The sequence below is a fragment of the Neophocaena asiaeorientalis genome, unplaced genomic scaffold, assembly GCF_003031525.2.
Source record: "Neophocaena asiaeorientalis asiaeorientalis breed wild unplaced genomic scaffold, Neophocaena_asiaeorientalis_V1.1 scaffold157, whole genome shotgun sequence".
Taxonomy (NCBI): Eukaryota; Metazoa; Chordata; class Mammalia; order Artiodactyla; family Phocoenidae; genus Neophocaena; species Neophocaena asiaeorientalis.
The window spans coordinates 55,967-72,339 of NW_020174140.1; the positions used below are offsets into that span (position 1 = coordinate 55,967).

Genomic DNA, 16,373 nt, shown 5'->3' on the forward strand with positions numbered 1-16,373 from the left:
GACCGGGGCACGAACCCGTGTCCCCTGCATCGGCAGGCGGACTCTCAACCACTGCGCCACCAGGGAAGCCCACATGTATCTTTTTGAATTAGAGTTTTCTCCAGATATATACCCAGCACTGGGACTGCTGGATCATATGATAGCTTTATTTTTTTGAGGAACCTCCATACTCTTCTTCCTAGTGGCTGCACCAACTAACATTCCCACCAACAGTATAGGATGGTGTGTTCTTGTATTTGTACTTATCTAGTGTGTGCCCCCAAATCTGTTTATTACATTTGAACCTGTTATTATCCTAATTTCATTAAATGCTACGTAAACTAATGAAAAATGAATACCCTTAAGAGAGAACTCTGTTGTTTCTATACAAACTAATTTTTGAATGCTTCGGACAGACTTGATAAAAAGAAACTAAAGAAATGCTGCTTTCAAATTATGGTGGAAAAGGTACCAAAACAAAGATCGCAAAACAAAAATCATAAATATTTAGAATTCTGCACTCAGACTTCACAATTCTGTTTATGTTCTTGCTCCATTTTAAAGAAACTAAAACTGGAAATATGGTTTATGTAAAAAAACAATGCCTTAACAAACAAAAATCAGTGAAACTCCAATCAGTGGACTCATATTTAAAGAACAGCCCTTAGTTGACATCTTAAAATAGGCAAATTTGGGCTTCCCTGGTGGCGCAGTGGTTGAGAGTCCGCCTGCCGATGCAGGGGACATGGGTTCGTGCCCCGATCCGAGAAGATCCCACATGCCGCAGAGCGGCTGGGCCCGTGAGCCATGGCCGCTGAGCCTGTGTGTCCGGAGCCTGTGCTCTGCAACGGGAGAGGCCACAACAGTGAGAGGCCCGCGTACCGCAAAAAAAAAATTGGCAAATTTATTACATGACCGTCGTATTTACTATCAAAAGCCACACAAGTACTGCAATTCATCCTCTCCCTAGTCCATGCCCTCTGCATGGGACTGACTGCCTTTTAACAAACTATGTTGTTTTGTCATTCATAGAAAATAAACAATAAACATATCTAACCAATTTCTTTTAACTGACTTAATACCTGTACTGATAATGTCAAACAATAGGGTTTCTATAGTTTCTTTCATAGGCACGTGTAGATGTGTTAAGTATCGGAGGAAGCAAGGTGAACACTCAAACTGTGTGTGTGTGTATGTATGTGTATATATAATCCACATACAAATATATATGTATACATACAGATATATATATAGTCATTTCAGTTATCCTGTAACCATTTTCTCATGCCATTAAACATTTTACAAAAATAGAATTTTAATGGTAGCATATTATTCCCATTAACACTAACATATTTCATCATTCCCATGTTATTGGGCATTTAAACTACTTTCCAATTTTTTCTATCAAATAGTGTTTCAGTGAACAATCATATACATCAAACTTTGTCTACATTTCTGGTTTTTTAAAATTTATAATAGATTTCCCCAAACTAAAAGAACTATGTCAAAGTATATGAGCATTTTAATGGTTCTGTTTACATATTGCCACTAACCCAGTATACACCAACATCAACAATAAATAGCTATTTTCCAGCATTGGTGTCAAAATTAAATATATGTGAGTTTAAACATCTTTGCCAAATTAAGAAATATACCTCAGAATTGCTTTAATAATGTATTTTTAAAGGTATGCTCTATTTTTATTTATTTATTTACTGTATACTCTATTTATTTTCAGCCGTGCTGGGCGGCATTTGGGATCTTAGTGCCCCAACCAGGGATAGAACCCATGCCCCCTGCATTGGAAGCATGGAGTCTTAACCACTGGACCACCAGGGAAGCCCTTAATAATGCATTTTTATTAGAAATGAGTTGAATATTTTGCTCACATTTATTGGACGCCTGTCTTTCTTCTTTTGCAAATGGTATGAGTTTGTTGTTTGTTTTCTTTTGGTTGCCTTTACCATTAGGGCAAAATGTTTGTTCATTTTTTAATCTTTAAAAATTAGCATTTTTATTACACAAGCAGTTCTTAGCTTTCAGACAATTAGAAAGCAGAAAGGAAACACATTAGATGTTCTAAGATTATGCCATCCTTACAGTCCAGGGATTTAAAAAACCCACTTAGTCACGACGCTCTATTCTTTAAAACAGTGCTTCCCAAACTGTCCCATGCAAAACTAGCTCTGAAAGATGTGAACAGATATCCTTTGGGAAAAAAAGAACTCCATGCTAACATAACTTTTTTAAAGTAAACTTATTATATGCTGTTCTTGAAAATTCACAGTGTGAAAAAGTTCATTAGACTTAACGATGTGACAATAAAAATACTGATAATCCAATTCTTAAAATGGGTCAAGGCCTTGAACAGACATTTTTTCCAAAATATATAAATGACCAATAAACACGTGAAAAGATGTTTAACATCATTAGTCATTAGGGAAATAAAAAATCAAACCACAATGAGATACCACTTCATATCGACTCTAAAAAGAAAAAAGAAAATAAGCATTGTCAAAGATATAGAGAAATTGAGACCTCATATATTGCTAATGGGCCTGTAAAATGGTGCAGTTGCTATGGAAAACAGTTTAGCAGCTCCTTAAAAAATTAAACATAGAATTACCATATGACCCAACAGTTCCACTCCTAAGTGGAATTTTAAAAGAATTTAAAATATATGTTCATACAAGAAACTTTATATGAATGTTTATAGGAGTGTTATTCATAATAGCCAAAAGTGCCAAAAATGGAAACAATCCAAATGTCCAACAGATAAATGAATAAATAAAATATGGAATATCCATACAATGAACTATTATCTAGCCATAAATAAGAATGAAGTACTTCATCCTTTAATATGGTTCAATATGGATGAACTTGAAAACATGTTAAGTAAAAGAAGCTAGTAACAAAAGGTCACACATATCATTATTTCATTTATATAAAATGTCCAGAACAGGCAAAGCTATAGAGACAGGAATTAGATTAGTGGTTGCCAGGGGATAGGAGGAGGGGGGATTTGGGACTGACTGCTAATGGGTATAGGGTTCTTTCTGGGGTGATGGAAATGTTTTCAAGTTAGTGGTGATGGCTGCAGAACACAGTGAATATACTAAGAATCACTGAAGTGTACACTCTTAAATGGAAAGTTTTATATTATGTGAATTATAGCTCAAAAATAAAAAACAAACAAAAGCATATTAAAGATTTTAAGAAGTACTGTAACTTTCTTTAACCAGCCATATTCCAAGCTTTTTTACTCTTTATCCACATAAGACCTATTAACATACCATGAGACACTAATGTTTTCAAGAAACAGTGTGGGAAAACCTGCTATTAACACAATATTTTAAAATTCATTCTAAGATGTGGCTATCATCTCCTTGTTAAAAAGAGAAAAACAGCAAGAAAGAGAAAACGGAGGGGAAGGCTAGGGGCTTAAGGGATAGACTTCATCAACCTCATCATTATTCTAGAGCTGGTCATTTGTCCCATTCTCCAGAAGCAGAAAGCCAAATCCCAACTGAATTCTTTTATTAGTAACAGATTTCTCTCCATTTTTATTATTATTGTTAGAAATGCTATTGGATCATTGAGGTTAAAAGTCAGGTTAAAAAAGAATCATCTCATAATGCAAATAATTATTTTAAAAAGAAAACAATTAAGGATAAATAAAACATCCTTCCAGAGCCTGATGTCTGATAGCTCCATTTATTTTACTTTTAACTTGCTATTTACTAGAGTTCATGTGGAGCGGAACTTTCTGAAAGAGAACCAGAAATAACATAATTAACTAGATAATAACAACAACATGGTTCTGATGTATGAAAACACATAGGAAGAAAAGCAGGAGGAGAGCTCAGTCTGGACTTTTACCAAAATATTAACAATTTTTGCTATTCTGTTTTCCAAAATGGCAACTCCCACACTATCAAGTATCTTTCCATTCAGACATTTAGAGTCCTGAAAACAGTAATTTGTTGTGTGCTTGCTTCAGAGAGCAGCCTACATGTCTACGAGGCTACATGCAAAACTCAGCATCAGAGGGTTGAATACAAACCACAACAGAAGACAAGAGTGAAAACAGAACTGGCATTTGGTGAAGTGCCTTTATTGGACTCCTACATCTGTTTTCAGATTCACATGTTGTACCCAGAACTATTTTCTAAGCAATGCCAAGAATTTACTTTCACGTTTTTTAATACTTCAAAGATAATTATCAGAATTATTTCTAGGAAGTAAGAACACCGTAAAATTTTAAGTTGTTCTCAAATTTAACTGCCAGGAAAGAAGAGGCCAACCTTACTCACGAGTATTTATAAACCAATTACTGTGAACATGAAACATAAACTCATTTATCATTACCTGGATACCTCAAAACAGGACTGGAAAACCTGAAGAGGAAACTACATTACAAGCAAAACGACCACTAGACCAGTTGTTTTAAAGTTTATTCCCTTAAGCATATACTCAATCTTCTCTCCGGTTAAAGTGGACAGCATACTGTGAAAAGCCTCACTCTTACAGAAAATAGTTATCTCTTATTAGCAAAGATGCAGGATTCCTAAGTGGTTTTAAAACTTATTGTTTAAGAAAAAGAGAGAAAAGTATTTCCGATTCTGCTTTTATCTAGTGAGGGGTAAGACCTCATTTACAGAAACTTATTTTCCAGAATTATTCTTAAAAACTTGGGCATATGAGAAAGTACCCCATGACCTAGAGTACTAATGACCAGTGCTCTATCCTTTTCGTTAGGTGCTCAGTCTTCAAAGCAAATATCTTCTTTAGTAACAAAAATTAGGTTACACTTGCCAAGGCGGAGGAGTCTCTTTGCCAATAATTTTTTAACACTAACAGGCAAAATTATAACAGAACAATTCGAAATTCATAACTTATACAGCATAGTGGCAACTTCTATTAGAATCTGCTCTAAAAATGTGACTTTACTGATGTTCTTGTTTATGAGCAGCCAGTTTACTCTGTTCCTGAGCACATGGATTTGAGTAAGAATAAGAAAGAGAATGGAGCTACAAGAACTCCTCTTCTTTAGGGATACATTTTTAAAGTAACTGCAATGGTTTCTGGGCACATATCTTATCAGGGCTGAATTCCTCTACCTAGAATCTGTGGACTGTCCAGAGAAAATAGACAAGTAAATTATTCAGGAGCTATGAAATGGATTGAATCATAGGTCAAGCGTTGGGTTTCTTTTAGGTTTTTTGTTTGTTTGGTTTTTTGTTGTCATTTGTTTGCCGTTTGCCTAAAGGAAAGGAAACAAGTGACTTAATAACTTTTAAACTAACATCTACCATTTTCAATTATGTAAAAAAAAGTGTTACAGTTATGCAAAGGATTACACATATATACCAGAAAACCTTCCTTAATCATCTCACTTGATGTACTCTTAGACTATATTCCCAAGAAATTATAGAATCACCATTTTTTGTAAAGATCTAAGAGATAAAATTAGAACTTAGCTGTCACATATCATTCAGACATTGACTTGCCCTATGATATGAAGATGAACTGGATGATCTCTTGACATTCTTTCTACTCTCTTGATCCTATAGAAGGCACTTAATCAATCACTCTTCTATCTGAAGGCACTGGTGCCTGCCACTTCCAGGAGAGAAAGGAAAAAAGTAGTAGGCAGGATAATAAATTTCTCCACGATCTCTGATGATACAATATACATTTGTTCCTTTAGTCTTAAATGTCTGTCCAAATGTATAGACTTATATATACATATACACATTCAGAAATACACTCAAACTTAAAGACAATAATATTCTCTCCCTCTTATCCATACCTGTCCACTTGTGCACATACATGCATTTACTAACGTCAATGCTAGTAAACAGTAAAATACCCGATGAAGCCTCAAAGATTTTTCTTGGTTTATTCATTCAATAAATATTTACTGAGCACTTGTTATATGCCATGAGAGTGAAGGTAACAACAAGACCATCTCTTGTCCTCAAAGAGGTATAAAGGTTTTTTAAACAAGTAAATTCAGTAGATTGTTAGAGATGTCTGGTAAAGCTCGCAGAGTGTAGCATGGAGGAAGGAGCAGAGAGTTCCATGAGGTGGGGACCAGGGAGGAACAGAGAGGAGGTGAGTCAGGACAGAGGCCCTAAAAGATGGCAGGATGCTTGCCCAGCAGACAGAGCCAGAAGGAATTCAAAGCAGTATAAACAAGGTCTAAAGCAGCTGGGATTTTAAAACTGTGTGTGGGTTACTATGATTGCTACACAGGTGTGTGTGTGTGTGTGTGTATGGTGAGATTAGGTGACTGGAAAGGAATAGAAGGAGGCTGGGAAGAGATGGGGGTTAGGGACACTCAGGGCTAAAGCAGAGAGGGCCTTTTTTTAGTCAAGGTTTTTTTGGTTGTAATAGAAACCAACTCAAGCTGGCTTGGTCTGTAAGTGGAGTTTAATGACAGGCTATAGACCCGGGTTTGGATTATGGCTTTGCAACTCCCTGTGTGTGACCCTGGACAAGTTACCTGCCCTCTCTGTACCTTAGGTTCTTTACCAACAAGATGAGCATAATTATAGTAGGATTTTTGTTAGGATCAAAAGAGTTAATACTTGCAACACACCTGGCACATAGCAAGTGCTTGATAAATGTTAACTATTTTTAATTGTTTCTTAGAGCCCAAGAATATCTGAGCCTGGTGGGAAGAAAGCCTAAAATAAGAGCCTGCAAAGCTCCGATACCCCAGGCAGTGTTCTGTCTCTCTCTTCTCCTCTCTCTGCACGACCTTCCTCTGAGCCACTGTGGAGGAGGGCTGCACAGGGCTCCCAAATATTTACATGTGCCTTGATCCAGCTCATGAACTGCTGAACTGTGACTGAGGAGTCTTAATTCCAAATTCCTGTACTAGTAAATTTGAATGACTCAGCTTAGCTTGTGTATCCCGTGGTTTAAACTGAGGCCAAAGGGATAGGATAAAAACATGCCACAGTGGCCTATCTCCCTTAATGGGAGAAAGGAGGGCAAAGGAGTAATTTATTTTGATTTCTAACTATTTTCTGGTCTGAACCATAGAAAAGGTGAAGCTATTTGCATCTTCAGAGCTGTTAGAGCTGCTGATGAGTTATTTAAGGATTCTGGTGGTACTTCAGTTTGCATCCTCCTTGAACTTTTCCAATTTGCACAGGCCTACCTCCTTTTAAGAATCTGGACACTACCAAATATAGTATATCACTTAAAACTGTAGTATACCCATACAATGGAATATGATCTAGCCATAAAAAGGAATGAAGTACTGATATATGCTACAACATGGATGAACTCTGAAAACATCATGCTAAGTAAAAGAAGCCAGACACAAAGGGCCACATATTATATGATTCTGTCTACTTGAAATGTCTAAAACAGGCAAGTCCATAGAGACAGAAAGTAGATCAGTAGTTGTCAGAGACTAAGGGGAGGAAGGAATATGGAGTGGCTGCTAACAGGGATGGGGTTTCCTTTGGAGGTGATGAAATGTTCTGGAATTGGATAGTGGTGTTCATTGCACAACCTTGTGAATATACTAGAAATCATTGAAAAGTACACTTCAAATGGTAAATTTATAGTATGTGAATTATATTTTTTAAAAAAGTATCTGAGACTGTATATGATGTCAGAACACCTGGTTTTAGTCTTCACACCTACACTCTCTCTCTTGCAGAGTCACCACTTGCCCTTCCTAAGCCTTGTCTCCTTACCTATACATTGGGGCAGGGGCTGAGCCAGGCTCTACCCAACGTACATTTCAGCTCCAAGTTCTATGGGTCAGAAATTGGGTGCAGGACTTCCTTGGTGGCACAGTGGTTAAGAATCCACCTGCCAATGCAGGGGACACGGGTTTGATCTCTGGTCTGGGAAGATCCCACATGCCGCAGAGCAACTTAAGCCCTTGTGCCACAACTACTGAGCCTGCACTCTAGAGCCCACGAGCCACAACTACTGAACCTGCATGCTGCAACTACTGAGCCCCTGTGCTGCAACTAAGCCTGTGCGCCTACAGCCCATGCTCCACAACAAGAGAAGCCACCGCAACGAGAAGCCCACGCACCGCAACGAAGAGTAGCCCCCACTCGCCGCAACTAGAGAAAGCCCGCACAGCAACGAAGACCCAATGCAGCCAATTAATTAATTATTTTTAAAAATTGGGTGTATTTCCTCCACTCCAAATTAATGTCACCTCCCACTTTCATATCTTCTGCCACTTGAAGCATCTTGTCATTCTGTTTCCTATTTCAAAGAAAGAATTCTCACTTCTTTCTGAGTGTTTAAAAAAAAACACCTATTTTGAGCATATATACAAGGCAGTTGAATAGATAATCTCACTTAACCCACCTAACAACTTTGTGAACTGGCCTTTCTTATCAACCTCATTTTACAAATGCAGACACTGAAGCTCAGGGAAGGAAAGTATGTGGTCCAAGGTAGGAAGAAACAGGGCCGGGCATACAGCTGGAGCTGCCTCACTCCAGAGGTCACGTCATGGCCCCTGCACTGAGCTGCCTTTCTCCACTAACTCCTCCACTTGGCCCAAATCTCATGTCCCTCAACATTTTCTCTAGCAATTTGCCGATTAATGAATCCAACAGTTTTATTCATCATGCCCATTACTCTAGTAAGTGATTCTTTTTAGTGATCCTTTTTAGATTTAGGAACTGGGAAATAGCCCTGAATTCTTTGTCATATGTCAAATGCAAACTATATAACAGTATTTCTTAATCAAGGTAATGCTGGCATACCCAGATGGAATGAATAAAGAACAAACTTAGTCTAATACCCTATAAAGAGGAAAAATTAATGGCAATTTCATCTCTTGTCAACTATGCTCTTTGTACTATTGACTACAGTAATTTGTTTAATTAAATTATAGTCTTCGTGTTAATTATAGATCATTTACCATACCCAATAAAAGATCATGCTTCCAATCCCTCAATGTGTTTAAAATTCCTCAAGTATGTTACAAAGCATTTCTTTGTAAAGAGACAGACAAAATAAATTTAACAAGATCACCTGAGTAATTAAACTTAATTGCAGCTAATAAATAAATACCACTACTATACAGGATGTTATTTAATGAAGTTGCTAGTGGCTGCCCCTTCTTTACAGATATTATGGCCTAAACATGTGTATGTATTCATAACACGTGTATGTCTCAGTCACACAGACAGGATACCTAAGACTGAACTATAGTTAATGTCCAGGGATGCAGCGGTCCTGGTGATACTTAGTAAAGTTGTAAAAAGTTCTAGTTAGTTTTAATGTGAAGGATATCCAAAAATTAGCTTAAATAGACCCTATGTTTTTATTCTCAGTGACAATAAAACAAAGTAGTAACAAAAACTTGCATTCTGGAAATGAAAGATTAACATACAATCTAAATCTACTGGTAAAGTACACATTCTTATTAACTAGTGACCAATATAAGATTTACTAAAATTTGAAGTCTTAAAATATTTACTTTGCTTTGTAAATCTATCCCTATTCATCTAAAGTTAGAGTGTCATATCACACTGGAAAAAAATCAGATCATTAAGTTCTAATACTGTGCTTCAAAGATAATGCTGAAAATATTAAATTTTTATGGTAGTCACTTAATCTACTAAAAACATGACAGGACTGACTGAATCCAAGAACATATCTTGGATCTGTTTACTACATTTTCTCCCCAAACTTAGATTCCATCAAGTCTTGCCCTTTTAAGAGTTTTATAAATTAACAAATGATTGACTCTTGAATGGCTAATTATTACAGAAAAAATAAATGAAACACATAGGCAATTATAATGGTTTACGTGAAAAACTGCTAAAATGGCTGATGTATTACCTGAGTAAAATTATCTAGGAATTGCAAAGCAATTTATGCAAGGTCTAACAAAAGTTTAATTTATGCATGGTCTAACAATTTGAAGTGTGGCTGCTACCCATCAGACGTGCAAACCTGATTCTCAGGTTTTAGAGAGCCAGAATACCAAAAACTGAGTAATATGCTTTTAGAGCCAGAATACTAAATATTGAGTAAAATGTATTTCAGTGTCTGGAAAAGGAACAATTTTTGTATGAAAGGATATTCAAATAGCATTTCACTGAGCAACCACAATAAGCCTTGAAGATTTATATGACTGAGCTGGAATTCAGTGCCAAAGACAAGAGGGAAGCATTTTTTTCTGGGATACACAAAGAGATACCCGTAATTAAACATCACACTTCCCTAGAGCAGCATGTTTTCTTATACTGACAAGCAAAATGAGGTATTTAAAATCATGCACTGCTGGCATACAGTCATCTTTTGCATAGCTATTGTTTTAATGTATTTCTGGCTATTAGGCATTTGTCTATTTTTGGTCAGTGAGGTATGATTTAAAGAATTCTGGTTTCCCATAAAAGGCTGTAGTTATGTTAGTGGAATTACATTTATACCACAGTATCTTAAGGATAATTATGGCCTTATTTTGGCTGGTCATACACACATTTTATATTCAAAAGAGAGTGGCTATAACTTTAGTGTAATTGGTACGATTAAAATTAACTATAAGCAGAAAAAACTTTCTGAAGTACCTTTTCAGACTCAACTATATGTTTTACTTTGCCTTATTTATCACAGCTAGTTAAACATATCACACACTAATTCCACGACATATTGGGAAAATGCCAAACAAGTCATGTTTGCTTAACAGTCCATCAATTAAGTCAGGGCCTAATGATAGATTATGTATTCAATAATTCTTTTGTTCTAGATCAAAGAATGCCACACTACTTCAGCCTGATCCTACTATAACTACTAAACTACCAAAAAGCAGCAATTCTGTTACATTTTCTATGTCTTCTATCAGACTTTTCCTCTACTTTCTCACCTATACCCTACTCAAATTGAATTTTTTCTATTTTATTTAAATTATAAAGAATATATTAAACTTAAATACCCAAAAACTTAATGTGCTTTTGTTTCCAAATATGACCATTTACCTACAAAGACATTTAATCTTCTGCTTTCTATTCTATTATTTATGAAGATTAACTGTTTAACAATATTCAGGTATATATATATTTTTACATCTTTATTGGAGTATAATTGCTTTACAATGGTATGTTAGTTTCTGCTGTATAACAAAGTGAATCAGCTATACATAAACATATAGCCCCATATCTCCTCCCTCTTACATCTCCCTCCCTCCCTCCCTATCCCACCCCTCTAGGTGGACACAAAACACCGAGCTGATCTCCCTGTGCTATGTGGCTGCTTCCCACTAGCTATCTGTTTTACATTTGGTAGTGTATATATGTCCATGCCACTCTCTCACTTCGTCCCATTTTACCGTTCCCCTTCCCTGTGTCCTCAAGTCCATTCTCTTCAACTGCGTTTTTATTCCTGTCCTCTCCCTAGGTTCTTTAGAGTTTAATAAACTCAAAATGGATTAAACACCTAAATGTAAGGCCAGACACTATAAAACTTTTAGAGAAAAACATAGGCAGAATACTCTATGACATGCATCACAGCAAGATCCTTTCTGACCCACCTCCTAGAGAAATGGAAATGAAAACAAAAATAAATAAATGGGACCTAATGAAATTTAAAAACTTTTGCACAGCAAAGGAAACCATAAACAAGACGAAAAGACAGCCCTCAGAATGGGAGAAAATATTTGCAAACGAAGCAACTGACAAAGGATTAATCTCCAAAATATACAAGTAGCTCATGCAGCTCAATATCAAAAAAATAAACAACCCAATCCAAAAATGGGCAGAAAATCTAAATAGACATTTCTCCAAAGAAGATATACAGATTGCCAACAAACACATGAAAGGATGCTCAACATCACTAATCATTAGAGAAATATAAATTATAACTACAATGAGGTATCACTTCACACCAGTCAGAATGGCCATCATCAGAAAATCTACAAACAATAAATGCTGCAGAGGGTGTGGAGAAAAGGGAACCCTCTTGCACTGCTGGTGGGAATGTAAACTGATACAGCCACTATGGAGAAGAGTATGGAGGTTCCTTAAAAAACTAAAAATAGAACTACCATACGACCCAGCAATCCCACTACTGGGCATATAACCTGTGAAAACCATAATTCAAAAAAGAGTCATGTACCACAATGTTCACTGCAGCTCTATTTACAATAGCCAGGACATGGAAGCAACCTAAGTGTCCATCGACAGATGAATGGATAAAGAAGATGTGGCACATATATACAATGGAATATTACTCAGCCATAAAAAGAAACAAAATTGAGTTATTTGCAGTGAGGTGGATGGACCTAGAGACTGTCATACAGAGTGAAGTAAGTCAGAAAGAGAAAAACAAATACCGTATGTTAACACATATATATGGAATCTAAAAAAAAAAAAATGGTTCTGAAGAACCTAGGGGCAGGACAGGAATAAAAACGTAGACGTAGAGAATGGACTTGAGGACACAGGGAATGGGAAGGTAAGCTGGGACGAAGTGAGAGAGTACCATTGACATTACCAAATGTAAAATAGATAGCTAGTAGGAAGCAGCTGCACTGCACAGGGAGATCAGCTCAGCTCGGTGCCTTGTGACCACCTAGAGGGGTGGGGTAGGGAGGGTGGGAGGGAGACGCAAGAGGGAAGAGATATGGGGAGGAGACATGGGGATATATATATGTATACATATAGCTGATTCACTTTGTTATACAGCAGAAACTAACACAACATTGTAAAGCAATTATACTCCAATAAAGATGTTTAAAAAAAAAATGCCAAGTGACCAGTGGGAGACCTGAGAATTTGATTATGGAGGTCAAACTACCATCAATGAGCTTCAAGTTCAGAAGCCTCTTCAGACTCTGTATCCTAGGGCTGGTGGTCATGGGAAGACTACATGCAATTTAAGCTAATCAAAATACATTCTAATTCAAGTGAAACTGCCTTTTTACAGCTTTCAAAGTCACAACAGAAAATGTCTTAAAGCCTAAAACCCTTAAAGAAAATGTCTTTAAATCATTTCTAACAATTTTCAAGTGTTAGTTTTTTGTTTGGTTACTAGCTAAAATCTGAGGCAATATGATACATGCCTTTTATATGTTCTTTCAAAATGTGTTTATAATATACTACAAATGACATTTAATGATTTTTCTCATTTAAAGGCTCCAACTTGGTAAACGATGGTTACTTCATGCAGCCAAGTCCTCTCAAATCATCTGGGTCTAAAAACTTCAGAAAAATTCCACCTGAGACCTGTTTGTGTACGTGTGCTTCCTCCTCACCCCCACCAAAGGAAGTATATGCAAGTCCTGGAATGAGACTTCAGGTTTCAGCTCAGACTTCAGCAGCAGCTGCTTCAGGTATCAAGATTTATAATTTCGGAACACCTAGTTTTACTGAGTATTTTGCCATTGTCATCAGCATTTCATAAATGAGGAACTTAAGCTTAGAGAAGTTAAGCAACGTGGCTGAGGCACATGACTAACGAAGGTCGGGGTATGGATCTGAAAGCAGGTCTGCCTGACTGCACGGCCCACACTCTTATCCCCCCCTAATATGTTCCTTCCGGTCCAGGCTTGGCTGATGCCAGCCTGCACCTGAACTCCTTCCGTGCCTTGTCACATCAGACCTTTAACCACAGAACAGTCTTTCTGCATCCACTGCTGGACCCGACAGTTTGTTCTCCACACTGACACCAGAGTGATCTCCTCAGCCCGAAACCCTCAATGGCACTCTCTGCTTAAGATCTTGAACGATCTGGCCCTGGTGTCCTCTCCAGCCTTATCTCTTGCCCTCTTGGTTCCAGGTCAGCCACTCCAAGGTTTTCTTTCCATTCCTAGAACACAGCCAGCCTCTTCCCACCCTGAGGCCTTTGCATCTACTGTTCTCTTCTTCAGGTATGCTGTGTCCCACATTCCACAGACCTTTAGGGAACTAATTCCTACTCATCCTTCACATCTCAGCTCAATACCACTGCCCCAGGAAAGCCTTTCCAAACTACATGTCATTTTACTCCAGACTAGATCTCCTTTCTCTGTCACGCCCTTTCCCAGCACTCAGTACATTTCCTGCCTAGCCCCTAGCAAGATTTACTATTACATATTTACATGGTTATTTAAATAACGTCTCTCCCATTTAACTAATGTAGATGAATGGTTCTTAAAATTTAGTGTATCAAAATCACCTGGAGTCCTTATTAAAAAAGTGATCCCTGCATCTCAGCCCCCCAGAGTATCTGATTCTCTGAGTCTGGAGCAAGGCCAGGAACTCTATATTTACAAGTTCCCAGGGATGCTGAAGATGCTGGACCCTGGACTGATCCAGTACAGTGGTTCTCAACTCTGGGTAAACATTAGAATCACCTGGGAGCCAATGCCAAGCCCGGCTCCCAGAGGTTTTGATTTAATTGGGTTAAGGTAGAACCCAGGACATCTTATGTCAAATACTGCATACTTATCCTAAAAACGTTTTTATCTAAAATTTAAATGTAACCAATGTCTTGTACATTTTTATTTGTTAAATCTGGTAACCCTACTTGGAAATCCTATTGTAACGTAACACGTAGTATGTTATATATTTATGTACACATATTATATATATGATTGTAAGCTGACCTTTCACTTCTACAGAGCACAGAAAGGGTGAGGCTAAAAGAGTGGAATTTTTAGACTTAAATTTTTTTTCTTAAGGATTAGACCTTACAAGTAGTTACCAACAGATTATAAAAGCTTATTTGGTATCTAAAATGGGGCAAATCCTCAATGTCAAATAATTTTAACAGGATTATTAAATGACTTCTAGGTTCCTTTAAGCCCTGAGGCTGTGAACCTCATCTTGGGCCAGCAGGGTAACAATGCAGCCTCAATATTATTGCTCTGACATCAAGCAGTGAGTCATCTGGGCAGAGCTCTGCTGGGACTCAACATAGACGAGATGTTCTTTCATATATCAAAAGTAGGTAAAATTTATTTATTTAATAAGCATCCCAGAAAAAAATAAAACGTTGAACATGTGGCTGCTTTAGATAATGCAATTTTGTCTTTCTCACATCAATGGAGGAAGTCTTGTGCAGTTTTCTAATCTTAGAGTAGGATCAGTGATTTCATGTCTTATATAAATTGATATGTTAAATTTGCATTTTTGATGCTGTAAAGGGTCTACTTAATTTCAGCTCGGCATGTTTATCGAATTATGGGTAAACTATAGATTTCCAAATCGAGAATCCTCTGTGATCAGTGACCATCATGTAGCCTTCTGCCTCTCCACTTAAGTAACCCTCCAGGTCTCTGGTTTAAGGACAAAGACTCCATATAAGTATTTCAAATATTAAATCACGTTATTTTATGAATACTCACAGAATGTAATCATTTCAACAATTATTGCTATCTTCCACTGTGTGCGATGCTTACTTGCCAAACAATGTGACACTTTTCATCTATTCAGGATTTTAAGAACTCTTTATAAAAACAGGCTACTGAATAGATGCATGGGCATCAGAATGAATTCCAGTATCAGCAACCTAAATGACAGAACACAGGAATCTACTCAAACCCCATAGGACCAAGTGTAATAGCAGTAGTACACGGAGAGAGGGATAGAAAGACGTTAACACCAAGCTCATGGCTGGTTGCATATTTACATGATTTATTTCAATTCACCTAACTTCAAGCAAACACACAAATATCACTTCAGATTATTTTTTCTGAAATAATAAATGTCAAATACTTTTAAAACAGATATTTCAAAAAATAAGACCTGTAACTGTATAAAATGTAGACAGTCATGGGTTTCTTATGTCAGGATAGCTTACCAAATCCAAAAGCACTGGACCCTCTGATGCTCTGTGAAGCCTGAACACTTGTAGATGTGTATAGTCCTGTCACCAGTAAGCCATCAAAGAAGGTGCTTGTTGAAATTGTCACTGAAATACAGGGGGGAAAAAAGAAACCTTAATTAATACAGTCAGAATAATGAGATACATTTCTGAAGTGTTAGACATTGTCAAAACAATCTTTACTCATTATTAACAAATTATTTTTATACTATCCCTACTTAGTATTTTCTTTATATTAGAAATTACAGAGGAAGAAAAAGAAAAAAACAAAAGCTCAGAACTCCAATGTCTGTAATTGCTGGTCCTAAATTTAGTACATCAGTCCCACCTTTCTGCATTCATTTACATTTTCCCTAGCTATGTGCAAAATCATTGGAAAATAATGTAGTACTGAATAGTCAGTTTCTCCACCTCCATCACCACCCCTGAAGGCAGTCAAAGGCATTGCTGGAGTTTTGGCACTGTGATGAAACACTCTTATTTTTTTTAATATTCGATACTGTGGGAAACAATCTTACATCAGCTGAAAGCAGAATAGTAAGCTGCACTGCATTTCTTTTTTTTTTTTTTTTTTTTTTTTTTTTTTTTTG

At 37.0% G+C, this 16,373-nt stretch overlaps 1 protein-coding gene across 1 annotated transcript in view; it reads right to left on the bottom strand.

Annotated features, from left to right (window-relative positions):
* Positions 1-15,759: 15,759 nt before the first annotated feature.
* The window catches only part of LOC112406232 (reelin-like), a gene marked incomplete at its 3' end in the record, with an annotated part of 77,404 nt that continues 76,790 nt past the window's right edge, over positions 15,760-16,373 (bottom strand). The window contains exon 2 of the mRNA XM_024754957.1: positions 15,760-15,870. Coding sequence (XP_024610725.1) covers positions 15,760-15,870 — 111 coding nt within the window. The remainder of the gene's footprint in view (positions 15,871-16,373) is intronic.